The sequence below is a fragment of the Vidua macroura genome, chromosome 2 (genome assembly GCF_024509145.1).
Source record: "Vidua macroura isolate BioBank_ID:100142 chromosome 2, ASM2450914v1, whole genome shotgun sequence".
Classification (NCBI taxonomy): Eukaryota; Metazoa; Chordata; class Aves; order Passeriformes; family Viduidae; genus Vidua; species Vidua macroura.
The window spans coordinates 76,532,080-76,545,754 of record NC_071572.1 but is presented as its reverse complement, the minus strand read 5'-3'; the positions used below and the strand labels follow the sequence as shown (position 1 = coordinate 76,545,754).

The following is a 13,675-nucleotide window of genomic DNA, read 5'->3' as shown; positions in this document are numbered from 1 at the left end:
TAGTCTAAGAGCTTAGCACCCATCCTCCCCTTACTGGAGGCTGCCAGCCTTTACATGTATTGAGCAAGCTCTAACAGAGCTTCCTCTTAACCCAGTTTTGTCACCATGATCTGACTTATCTGACACCTTTACCCCTGGGACTTTGCAGCACTTCAGCAGAACAGGGTTAGGTCTGCATGGCACATGCGGTTGTGCTGATGCATCAAAGAGATGCTAATTGTGAGGGAACATAGCAGAGAGCTTGTGACAAGCTAAAGACCACGTCTTCTCATCATCATCTCAATCAACAAGAACAGATACTGCCCTACCAGTGCCTGGATTTTGTTTTCAGGGGACCCCTTTTTGTTAGCAGTTGTGGGGGGACACGTGCATTTGTGGTTGTGTTGCAGCTTCTTCTTGTGAGACGTACGAGTACCCCCAGCACGGGGGCGGCAGCGCTGTGCAGTCGGTCGAGTCCATGAACGATGGCTACAACTCCTACCTGGTGAGTTGGCCTTGGTGTGGGCCACCACACTACAGGCACCACTTGCACCTTACAGATTCAGAGACAGGTTGGTTCCAAGTTGGCCCTCACAGCCCAGTCCTGTAGAGCTAAGTCAAGAAGGGGTCTATTAATGGTTTCTGTTAAAACCACGAGGGCTTGCAGAGAACAGAGGGAGTGGCAAACAGCTAACCCAGCATCATGTGCAGAGCTTTGCTTCCACACAGTGTATCTGCCTGCAGCTTTGGCCCAAAAAAAACTACCCAAGAGTTTGCCTTCTTCCTGAAAGTCTGAGATGCCGCTGAGCTAAATTTTGACATGCTGCCAGAGCAGCCTCTTTTGTGCACTTTCTAAGATTTCCTGAGCTGGAAATGACATTAAAGCAACCTTTCATATTGCATTTTAGTCATAGACAGAGCCTAGGGAAGAAAGACTTTCCAGGTTAAGCATGCTTCTCCAGCTCACTCTGATCATGAGAGGATGCTCAGGTCTGGGTGATAAAGACCTTTCTGAAAACTCAGGATGTTTCAATGTCTTGGAAACAAAGGAGGTAGACCCTCTCAGTGCAAACTGATGTCCAAGGAGGGGACAGATCATTCCTTCCTTTTGTGCTTAGATTTTAGAATGTCCCCTCAGATGTTGTCTGGTTATGATGAAAGGAAGGGTTTGTAGTGGATGGGGTTGAGCAGTGCCTGATGCTCACAGCACGTCCTCCCCCAGCAGGCCAAGGCAGCGGTGGCCCGCTCCCACAGCACCGACTCTGAGGACAACTACGTCCCCATGAACCCTGGTTCCTCACCCCTAATCCACGCCGAGAAAGCCAATGACAATGCCCAAAGTCTCTACATCCCCATGAGCCCTGGGCCGCACCACTTTGACCTGGTGGGGTTGTCCTCAGCCACCCTTCCATTGCATAAAGGAGGAGCCGTGGCTCAATGCCACCGACGGCTGAGTGAAATCCAGCCCCCACCAGTCAACCGCAACCTCAAACCCGACCGGAAAGGTAAGAATCGTTGGTTGTGCACAAATCTTTCCAGGAATCCTTCTGTTCTCTTAATATTTCAGACTACATCTGTGAAGTTGTGTCCAGTCCTCGGTGGGGTGCACTTTGCTACTGCCAGTACAGTCAGACCTTCAGATGTCCCCCATCCCCTTCCTCTTTCAGAAGCTCTATAGTGCAAATGTAGCTTTCATGGTGCTTGAACAGTCCATCTCAAACCCTTCCAGGCCTTTACAGGAGATGGATGTCACAGGCAAGATTTCACCCCCTTGGCCTGCACACCTTCTGTTCTCCACCCCAAAATCTCAATGTTGTATTCAGATGACACAAGTTTCCTACTGGCTGGTTCCAGGCAGTTCTTCCTTCAGGGCTCTGCTAACATTCTACAAATCTCTCCCTAATCCATTGTCTGACAGGTGGCCAAGGAGATCCTGAGTAAGAGGGCTCCCATCTCTAGGGTGTCAACACCTAACCCCATGAACACTCCATTCAAGGGCTGGGGTTGGATCATAGAACTCTTCCACCTGATGAACCATCCATGATGAGAAGAGCTTTCACACTACTCTGCAGATGTCCTTTCCCATTCCCTATGGGAAAACACTCCAAACAGAGGCAGTTCAGACCTGGCAGAGCCTGGTCTTGTCCCCATCTAATGCATTAGTTACCACAGATATCTAATGAGTGGTTTTGGGGTTTGGGCATTTTTAGCAGATCTCTATTCCCTGTAAGGCACATCCCCCTTTTGGGACTACCCATCCACTTTGGGGTACGAAGCAGAGGGAGAAATTCACTGTTTTCTTCCAGTTCTGGCATTAAATGAGCACAAGGGTTTTGGTTCAGAGTATTTGTCATCAGCAGGGAGGGCTGGGGGGCTGATTAGCAGAATGGGAAGTAATCAACCATCTGTTGGGGACACTCTCATGCGAGTCATGGATGCTGAACTGTAGGAACATGCTGCCTCTGAATAAAGGCTTTTCCTCTCCCCAGCAAAGCCATCACCGCTGGACCTGAGGAACAACACTGTCATTGATGAGCTTCCCTTCAAATCACCAGTCACAAAATCCTGGTCCAGGCCAACGTGAGTAATGACTGGGAGATGAATTCTTCCGTTGCTCCAAAAGCAGCTCTCTGGTCCCATTCTTACTGGTGTCCACAGGTAGCCATGCTGTCACCTCTGCCATGGATTAAACATTCCCCACATCACAGCTGGTGGCAGGAAGATAAATTAATTTAGTTTGGGATTTCACATGAAAGCCCAGCATGTGGCTAACCAGCTAATTAAGATCCCTTGAAGACATTTCCTGTTTCTGGGATCTGACTGGAGAGCTGTGGCTCTGACCTGGGACCTGTGGTCCACCACGATTCATGATGCAGCTGAGCCAGACCAACTCAGCCATGCTGTGTGGGGGGCATGATTTCACATCCAAGCTATTCCCCTCAAAGCCCCACTGTCATCTCAAAGCACAGGGTTACTCTCAGGGCCTGACCAAGCCGTGTTTTGATTGCCTTGAAAGCAAAGCTTGGCCTGAAGGAAGTCTGCAAAATTAAACCAAAGCACTTCAGAGCTATGTCTGCCAGCCAAAAATAACAGGATTCGCACAATTCCAGCTCTGCTACTAATTTATGGTCTGATGTTGACCAGTAAAAGGCAGAAGCAAAGCTTGGCTGCTATGACTCCTCTAATAAATTGGATTGTATGGAGACTGACTGCAGGGCATGAACACTGTGTGCTGAAATCACTGCACTGGGAAGCAGCAAGCAGGGTTTGATTGACAAGAGGTCTGACCCTAGAGAAGCTAATGGATTTTTCCCCTATCAGCTAATCATATGACCCTGCTTTACTGAAAGGCAACGAATAGCTTTTTGAGACACGTGCTTTAATGCCAGAAGCTGATTTCATTATTTTGTTTGGTATAATTAGATTTGGCCAATTGAAAGCAAGACAATTCCTCAGAGGATTTGTTTTCCAGCAAAAAATTTGGATATGTATGGTAAACAAGTACTGTTGCTATTGTGAGGCTGGAGGTTAGAGGCTTCACCAAGGCTGCCCCTCCATCCTCCACAATTAAATGTTTCCTGTGAAGTGAAGGAGTTAGTGGAATCTGATTTGTATAGATGAGAGCAGGAGAGTTACAGGTACATAGCAAGCAAGGTGTTACTAAAAAATTCTAGAAAGAAAAAATTGAGGAGACCAAACCCAAGGATTTCCAACCCATGAAAAGGACAGGCTGAAGAACCTCAATGCCACCAGATCTTCCTCACGCCCAGATTGGATCACAGCAATGGTTGCAGGCATCAGGAGCTGCCCTCTCCCATCCCTCCTCGGCAAAGGACAAGCAGGAGCTGCAGCCATCAGTAACACCTCAACCCTTGTTCTTGCAGGCACACGTTCAACACCGGCTCTCTGCAGTACTGTCGCCCTGTCTCCTCCCAGAGCATCACCAGCACTGACTCGGGAGAGAGCGAGGAGAACTACGTGGCGATGGTAAGGGCCCCACAGCAAAGATAGATGGTTCTGGCAGGATATACAATCTCCCCAGCTCTGCAGACACATTCCTAGCTGATGACATGGAAGTGCTCAGATAGCACTGTATAGAGTACATACTTATGTGCATCCCTCAATGCACAAAACAGGATGTTTCCTTCTGAAAACAACACGGCTCATTGGAGTTTTAAACATGTATGAGAGCAGAAACATATATCACCCACTTTGCCAGGAATTAAGAGGGGATAAAAAATTTATACGGATTGTTAGGGTGTATTTTCCTAATTAAAGTTGATTTTTTTTCAATTTTTTTCCCCTAATAGCTGCTGACATCATGTTTCTGTGGGAGCAGGGGCTATCAGAGCAGAAGCAGGGAGTGGCACTGCTTACAGGGAGGGGATTTTGTCTGTTTTGATGAAGCTACTAACTTGAAGAATATTTTTGAGGATATGTAACTAATGGGGTAGAGGAAATCTGTGCAGCATGGTTGTGATTAGCAAAGATCCCAGAGTTGGCCTGGCCTTGCTGAGGTGTGGTTCTAGGGACATGCTAAAGCCCACGTCTGCTGTCAGGCATGTGAATAAAATCAGCACAAAGGCAGCAGAGCTGCTCTGATACTTGAAATCAAGAGCATGAACTTGAAATATTTGTTAGCACAATATACAACATTTATAGTATCCCAGCAGTTCTTGCACATCCTTGTCCGAGAGGCAGGTGAGCAAATACCCAGGCTCTTTTAAAGGTGCCTCCATATGTTTCATTTCTGGATTTGTGTTAATTTCCTTTTTTCTTTCTTCCTTCCCACTTTAATCCTCATTATCTCTCCTGTCTCTTCCCTGCATTAGCAAAACCCCATTTCTGCTTCTCCTGTTCCTAGTGGTACCAACAGCCCAGCGCCTAAAAAGAGTTCGGGGAGTGTGGATTACCTGGCCCTGGATTTCCAGCCAAGCTCACCAGGGCCACATAGGAAGGTATGGGGGATTTTATAAACTTCTGATTAAAAGTGATGCATTTTAAGGGGTTCTATGCACATTGGCAACAGCATGGTTCAAAGGCCCGGAGTGTGGTTTCAGGAATCTCTGATGCTCAGAGGACTGGAGCACCTCTACTATGGAGGCAGGCTGAGACAGGTGGGATTGTTTAACCTGGAGAAGAAAAGGCTCCAAGGAGACCTTAAACCATCCAGTGGCTAAAGGGGCTACAAGTGAGCTGGAGAGGGACTTTTGACAAGGGCATGGAGTGACACTACAAGGGGTAATGACTTCAAACTGTCAGAGGGCAAGTTTAGATTAGATATTAGAAAGAAATTCTTTACTATGAGGGTAGTGAGGCACTTGAACAGACTGCCCGAAGAAGCTTTGGTTGCCACATGCCTAGAAGTTTTCAAGGCCAGGCTGGATGGCGCTTAGAGCAACCTGGTCTAGTGGAAGGTGTTTCTGCCCATGGCATGTTTGAAATGAGATAATCTTTAAGGTCACTTCCAACCCAAACCATTCTATGATCCACTGCTATATTTACTCTAGGTCAAACTCAGTCTATCTTGCATGTCTGCAGCTTTGCTGGCAGTGCAAAGCAGAAGTATGGATGTGCAGCGTTCAGGGATGCTGATGAGACCACAAATTCAGCTGGAGACTATATATTGAAAAGCTGTCAGGAGGTACCCCAAGAAGTATCAGAACTGGGTTTTTCCTCCTTCAAAACAACAGGTCCTCCTAGACCAGACTTGGATTTTGCACCTGAAAGGTGAAGGACAAGGGTTGTATAAACCTTCGTGGAAACCATTTGTGAGTTGGCCTCACTTTCTCAAACACCACCTTGTTTCCTAGGCAAAGCATCCCACTGGTTAGGTCCTTTTATTATTTGACACTTGTCCCTTGATGGTTTCTTTCTGCCCAGTGATTTCTCCAAGTATCACCCATTTAAATTATATCCCGTTCTGCAAAAGTGATTTTAGACCACTAAAAACCATTATCCGGCTCCAGTTACAAGCAGATGAGGTCTTCTGAAATGCTTGTAAAGTCAGAAAAAGTCAAAAAAAACTCCAGGACTCCAGAAGCTATGGTAAAAAGTATCTCCTTGTTCTCAACACATCTCTTGGAAGACCCTGCAAACATAGCTATTGTTTTGGGGATGAAAATGAGTTAGTGCCATAGGTGGGTAGAGTCAGCACAGCTAAAAGGTATAGAGGTGGTATTTTTATGTGTATCTCTAAGAGTTCTGGAGTTCTTTACAGGAAAATGAGCAAGCTGCAAGGCTGAACTCAAAAAATCAGCAGTTAGAGAACATAATTACAACCAAACATCCATGTCTCAAAGTTTGTGAGAAGGTAGAGACCCACATGCTGTTTCTACCCTTCCATTGCACTGCAGTCTCATGCCAGCAAGAGGCAGAGCAGATTGAAATCCTTCATCCAAGTGTCTTTGGGAGGTTAGAGGGAGGGTGATGAGCAGGAATGGTGCTGGTGGCTTGTGGCACCTGCTGTGCTGCTGCAGAAAGGAGTGAGAGGGAAGAGCAGGAAGCTGATGAATGACCAGATGGTGCCCTGTTTCTCTTCCCCACAGCCCTCCACCTCATCGGTCGCCTCAGATGAGAAGGTTGATTACGTGCAAGTGGACAAGGAGAAGACGCAGGCGCTGCAGAGCACCATGCAGGAGTGGACTGATGTGCGGCAGTCCTCAGAGCCTGCCAAGGGCATGAAGCAGTAATGCCTGCTGCAGGCAGTGAAACAGGCAAATGTCCTGTTGGTTTTCCCCAACTGTGGCTCTGCTGGGCTGCCAGACCGATTTGGGCTGGATTTCTAAGACTTGTCTGTGAAGAGGAGGTGTCATTGGTTTTTTTTCTCTTAAAACAAAACTTACTTTCAGGGGAAGACTTGGCAGATACTGTTTGCCAGTGATAAAGACCAACTATGTTTGGTGGCTAGGTTTGTGCTTTAGCTGCTGGATGCACTGTCCAGGAACTTTGACTTAGCAATACCAGGTTTCACCCTACACATTTTTTCCTTACAGCTATTAAAGCCACCTTGTATGTGCTAACACTGCATCATCTCTCCCCATCTTCTTCCATATCGTACCCTAAACCATGCCACGCAGGTTTGCAGCATCTTCCATAAGTAATCACTGCCCAGCTCTGATTCTTCACTCCTTACGGTTGTCCTCTTCTCTGCCTCCTCCCAGTCCCAAAACTGAGCAAGGACCATTGCTTTTGAAATCACTTCTGTTGTCCTGTCTCTTGTAAATAATATGTTCAAAACCTCTGAGGGCTGTTCTGCTCCTGGCTGGACAGCTGCCAAGGTTTTCATTGGGGTTGTTAACCTGCAGGAGCTTAACACACCATCCCATTGAGCTGACTTAGGAGCCCAGGACTTGGCCCATCATACACACACATACATACCAGCACATGCTGTCATGAGTTTGTTGGGGTGTCTTCTGTTTATATTCTCCATTAACTCTGAAAGTGAATGGGCTGGAGAGATTGGTTTTGGAAGGGGCTGGAGGGATTGGCTTTGGAAGGTAGAATTTAAGCACTGACCCACTGCCTGTCTAAAACCAATTCCTGTGAATCTGACCCTAAAAACCAAAGTCTGCCTTTTGTGGCACCAAAAGAAGCCCATAGAGTGAGAGTCCTAAATCGTGGCCATTGTAAGAAGCTCTGTGGTTGAGTATGAGGGGGCAGGGAGGCTCTGGAGACCCTGTGTATGTGGACTGGCATAAGGATGAGTGACCAGAAGGGAGTGGAAGGCTGCTATGAGGATTGGGAGAAGGCAGGTACTGTACTGCAGAGGTTGGTTCTGGGTGAGGAGGTCTGGTGGAATGTTTCTTGGAAGAAAGAAGAAGAGCAATTGAAATGTTGGTTGATGGTGAGGTCATAGGCTTGGGAAGAGGCTGGTCAGGAGAGTCAGGGCAGGGCATTTCAGTATGAGCTTTAGCATAGCATTGTGGTTGGTTTGTGGAGAGTGCAAAAGGCTGAACTGTTTTCCCCTCATCTTCAGCAGTGTTTCTTCAACACAAAACTGGGGCTTGCTGACATTAATGACCCTAGGCTCTAATTATGGGGGGAGTCTGCTGTTGTCCCTTGCCAGCATCCTTAACACATCCAGGCTTTGGGATCGCTTGCCAGGCAGCTGCTGAGCACAGAGAGAAGAGAAGGATGAGACAGTTTAATGCAGAGATAATAATTCATGATCTCATGAAAACAGGAAGAACTAATGATTGCCATGGAGCAGCCTGATTGCCAGACAGCAAGCGCTGACACGAATAAACAGGCTGACTGCAAACCAAGAGCCAAATGAAGGAGACATTAGAAAGATTAGGTAATAATATTTATTAAAGAGCTGGAGCTATTCTTTCTGCAAGCTGAACCCCTCCCAGTGCCGTGGACTCTGTATTCCACCAACACCACCAAGTTATATAGATTATTAATGCTTAAGCATTAACACATTTGCTTAATCTTGGTCTGAGCTTGGAAGGGGCCAGACATGACCCACATGGGGATAGGATACCAATCCCTTAAGAGCTGTGTGCTGCTGTGTGCTGGTAAAATAAGTCTTGAACTTTCAACACCATTTTGTATTTTCTTTTCGCATGCCATGAAAGGGAAAGATGTTAATAGAAAAGTTCTGACAACCCTGTTGAGACATTGAAGTGTTGGACTTTTATAGAAACAATTAAGCAAATACCCTAATGTTTATGCTAAAAATAATAATTACTAGAAGGGAAAAAAAACCCCAAAGCCCCAAAGGGGAAGTCTTAGCACAGTCAGATGCTTTCTGAGGTCAGGGAGTGTGTTACAGCCTGCAAGGGCCATTGCCTCCTGCTGGAGGCTTGCACACTTGCATGGTGAGATGACAAAAAGAAGACTAGAATGTAGTACTTCATATTTCTATTGCCCCTTTCATCTCTGCATCTCAGGGGAGACTAAACATTGGGTCTGGTCCAGAGCCCACTGAAGTGTGCATTCATCCATCTGGGAGAGCTCCCCATCCCACCAAAAAGAATGTCACTCCACTGGGAAGCTGATTTTTTCCTATTTCTTCTTCTAAGCTGTTAGCTTTAGTGGTTCAAGAGAGAACACAGTGGGTTTGAATGCAGTTTGCTGAGTGGGTGCCTTGTGCTTATGCACTGGGACTAGGTGCATCCAGTGCCCACCCCCACGTTTAATCCAAGGCGTTAATTAAAACTGGAAAAGCCTTTTGTGGTGCTGGAGAAACTGGTCCTTTTTCTCCACATTTCACAAATGTCTTCATTCATGGAACAACCATTGGCATGGGATAGCTCTTTTCCCAGGCTCAGACACTGTTTTGATAATTTGCTCTCATGAGCATCCCTAGTAACTGGTCCATTGCATTTGGCAGACAAAGGACCAAAACAGCCCAAAAGCAGCTACTTAACAACTGCTGGTTGCTGGTCCCTCTCTGCTTTGCAGTGAAGTCAGTGTTTTCACTGAAACAGATACATTCCTCTACCTTTTCCCCTGCAAAGCACCAAGCAAACAGCACCACCAAACTAAGCAGAAGCCCGCAGACTCTGTGCCATATAGACATGACTGTATCAACCCCTCCTGAAAGCATTAAGTAATCAATGGCTTCAGTGGAAATAGTCACCCATGACGATTGCCAAGCTGATTACAGCAGTCCCTGGTGATTAATGTTTGTGCAGTATTTAGTCTTAAACCATATTGAAAAGCAGCTGCTTTAATTACACTGACTGCCAAGAACTTTGTCCTGAAGGCATTGAGTTTATCACATCCACTTTATACTTGGATTCTCAAGTATGACAGGCTCCTTTGTTAGAAAAAGGTGTTTAAGGAAACTGAGAACATTGCAAATTATTCATTTTAATTTAAATTAAACTGGCTTAAATCTGTTCTACGGCTCTATGGTTCAATGTAGAAAAGAGATGTGCTTGCATGAGTGTGTGCTCATGGAGAAGGGTTGTCTGTGGCATTCAGGAATGCTTGCTACATTCCCCCAGCTCTGAGCTGGGCAGGAGGAACCCTACAAGAAATGTGTGGGAACCAGGACATGCTGGGAGACATTTTGCTGAGGGGCTCCCATGAGCTGTTCATGGGGCAGCAGTGCCGTGGTTTCACAGGGCTGTCCCTTGAGGTGCTGTCTTCATCCTTGGAGCTTTTCAAGACCAGTCTAGGTCAACCCCATAGCTGACCCTCCTTGGAGCATCTCTTCCACACTGAGACCGTGTGCTGCCGGGGTTGAGTGGAGACTCCTCCTCCATGTGAGGGAAGGGGCCCAAGGGGTTGCCTAGAGCCCTATAATGTCCAAAACAGGGACAGAGCCACTTCTCTGGCCATGAAGCCAAGTGACAAGGCACACAGCTCAACCCCTAAGGCCATACTCCCCAGTGAGAAGACCTAATCCACACTGGGCCATCCCTTGCACCTGGGAAAGGGCTGGCTGGCCCAGAACAAGTCATCCAGGACATGGACAAGGCAGTTCTAGAAACTGGGAGACAGCCTGAACCTTTGTTCAAGCTGTAAATTTGTGAGGCTAGATCCAGATCTCTCACCAAATCCATGCCATCTCCACACCCTGGCATACCAGGAAGAGTTGGCTTGTTTTGGCTATCCAATGATCATGGCTCCTTGGGTGGGGAGGGGGGTACAGCCATGTCCAGGTCTTATGGAAGATGTTAAAATAGTTCCCAGGTCCTGTCTGATCTTTCTGGCCTAGGAGGCAAGTAAAAGGATAGTTTTCTCAAGTTGTGCTTTCATTGTGTTTGTGGTTTCCCACCTGGTGATGCAGAAGTTCCATTCCATCTAAAAGATGACACCCACAGTGTGTGTCCCATTGGAGGGATGCTGTCTAGATGAGGTGGATGCAGCCAAGCTGTTATTATGGAGAAGCCCTAGTTCTACAGGAAGGGGGAAGAGCAAAGCCTAACTCTATCACCAGCCAGAGAACACACATGGCCATCAAAGAGCCGTCAAGAAAATCAGAGGGATCCAGTCCAACATCAAATCACAAGGGCCAGTAAGTCAGTGGAGGGCCTCTGATGAGTCTGACTGCCTCTCTTCTCTGCCCAACCTTCCTGCATGTACACAATGATCTTGCAGCTGTTAATGAGGCTCCTGCAGGTCAAGACATGCACTTTTTGATCATGATTCATCCTTGGTCTGGAGCAGTTCATCCCTCTATCAGCCTGTCCTTGGTGTCTCATCATTGTAGTCACAATTTTATCTCCTTGTTCACAACTCCTAGTGTTGTACTGTTAATCAGGTTGCTGATTTAGTGTCTTCTCTTGAGAAAAGTTGATATGTAGCAAGGTGTCACAATACAGCTGTCCCCTTCCAGCCCACGGCCAGCTGGTCCTGGCACATGGTCTTCAAGTTTTAACACCAGCCAGTAATGTCTGAAACAGAAGCTGAGCCACATGGCTCCATCTCTTTAGCTTAAAAAAGCTTCTCAACAGACTTGCTCCAAATCAGCAGGCTCTTAATTTCTGATGTAGCCCATTGCTAACACATAACAGGTCAGTGGGTTGACCATATGGGAGAGGTTTGCCCCCAGACCAGGAGATAAGAAACCATCATTTTTGTTGTCATTCTCTGGGTGACACCACACTGTATCTTCATGTGGGACGAGAGGGTTCATGTGAACTCTGTATCCTGCTTTTTCTCCGGCTTGTAAAATGAAGGTTTTTAGTACTTATTTCCCCACCTCACAGATGTGTCATGAGGTGTAATTAATTGACATCTGATAATGCAAAGAGCTGTGTCAAGTCTGCAGGCAATGGTTTGGCAGCATGTGATGCTACCCTGTTGTCATGCCCAGCATCATACATGGCACTGACACATCCCGCTCTGCAAAACTCATTAAAAACCCATCCTTAACTACCAAGGTGAAAGAAAACTTGGCAGGATTTTCTTCTGGGGGGGGGGGGGGGGGGGGGGGAGGGGGAAATGTCATTTGCACAGTTTTCAGCATTCCGCTGCCACATTTACCCTGAAAATGCCATGGGTTTTTTGAGAGCAGTATGGACGTGGTGGTTGAACCATGTTGCAGAGAGGGGAAAGGAGCAAGACCCTGGGCTCCACGGGGAGCCTGTCAATGAATCCTGTAGGGTTAGGACCAAACCTTTAGAGTAGATATATCCCACTCAACCCAGCCCTTGGCAAAGTCAACATGTCCCCACTGACTTTGGGCATCATTGTGTGGGAACAGACACGGTCAAATTAGGGTAGTTTTCTCCATTTGTTTCTTAACCTGCTGCGAGGAGGGGTTGGAGCCCTGGCTGTGAAGCTGTTGCATCAGCAGCCGATTCGCAGGGATGTTTTGTGTGTTTCAAAGCCTATGACTGTTCTTAAAGAGGAGTATTTTTAATTTTTTGATTTCCATTTGTAGAAGGAAGGACAAGAGTAATCTGTGGCAAACTGTACAGTATGTGTCTTCTTGTGGTGTCACTGTTTGAATGGTTATTAAGTTTTCAAATCACTGTGGACAGCTAATCACTTAAGTTATTAATTTATTCTTTGGGGGGGTTGTTGTTTGGTTGGGTTTTTTTTTAAGTAATTTGAAACAATTATTTATCCTGTAAATCGGTCTTGAGTGAAGCCTAGATAATACTTTTTTTGCTGTTAATAAACATGGTACATGCCTGACGTGAAGGTGATCTCATTTTTAAGTACTGTATATGCAACAGAAAAGCAACAGGAAAATAAAAGAATGATACTAAAAAGACATCTCTCCCTGGTGATTCCCAGCATGGATTCAGAGCAGGGAAAGAAAGGGGAAACTAATAAGCAGATCAAGTTTGATTATGTAGCACCTTTAAAGCTTTCAGAGCATCTTCTTGGCATGTTGCCAAGTTCAACCCTCCCTTTAAGACTTCCTTAAAAAAAAAAAAAAAAAGAAGACAGCTTGGAAAAGACACCTCCCTAAGCACAGCTCCTGTAACACCTCTTTTAGACAAGAGTAGCATCATCTCACATCTGCAGCATATGTGGAATCCCAAACCAAGAGCTGAGGACTCCCCTGTGGGCTCTCCTTGACCAGAGACACATGTGACAGACAAAACAAGCCAAACTATCTCATATACCATAGCATATACTTTATCAATATGCCATATGCAAAAATGGCTGGCATTACTAACACTAATACCAATATAGCATATACTATAATTGGTGTAGCACAGATAGTAATGCACTATACTAGTACTATACTAGACTTCTGTAAGGCCTTTAATATCATCCCTTATAACATTCTCAGCTCTTAATTTACGAATTTGATGGATGGATGGACCATTGGATGAATAAGGAATTGGCTGGATGGCCACATTGCGAAGAGCTACAGTCAATGATTCAGTGTCCAAACCAACAATGAGCAGTGTTCCTCAAAGATCTGTACTGGGACCAATACTATTTAATGTCTTCATCAGACATAGTAGTATTGGCTGAGTCCAAAAGGGAAGTCCAGTGCTAATAACTAGAGGAAACCAAGAGGGGCGAAACTGGTCAACCTCATTACACCCCTGACACTCTCCAGGCTGCCATCCATGCTGAGAACTGCATGCTCTTTGCCTCTGCTCATCCCAGAAAATCTTGGGCGAAAAAATAAGACATATTTAGGAAACAGCTTAGCTATGACATGGCCTCTCCAACATTTTCCATGTTGGTTTGACTATCTGCCTTCATTACTTAGATTATGATCTCATCAAGTTTAAGACAGTCTCCTACAGAAGCACCTTAAGGCAAA

At 46.1% G+C, this 13,675-nt stretch overlaps 1 protein-coding gene across 7 annotated transcripts in view; it reads left to right on the top strand.

Moving 5' to 3' along the window:
* The window catches only part of GAB2 (GRB2 associated binding protein 2), an 89,753-nt gene extending 79,922 nt beyond the window's left edge, over positions 1–9,831 (top strand). For 5 of the 7 annotated variants that reach the window (XM_053970628.1, XM_053970626.1, XM_053970629.1 and 2 more), the window contains exons 5-10: positions 390–484; positions 1,202–1,484; positions 2,469–2,559; positions 3,864–3,966; positions 4,812–4,937; positions 6,528–9,831. In XM_053970628.1, the coding sequence (XP_053826603.1) occupies positions 390–484; positions 1,202–1,484; positions 2,469–2,559; positions 3,864–3,966; positions 4,812–4,937; positions 6,528–6,671 (842 nt within the window). In that variant the 3' untranslated portion in view covers positions 6,672–9,831. The remainder of the gene's footprint in view (positions 1–389; positions 485–1,201; positions 1,485–2,468; positions 2,560–3,863; positions 3,967–4,811; positions 4,938–6,527) is intronic. The other 2 variants (XR_008435756.1, XM_053970627.1) reach the window with 2 other exon arrangements.
* Positions 9,832–13,675: the final 3,844 nt, after the last annotated feature.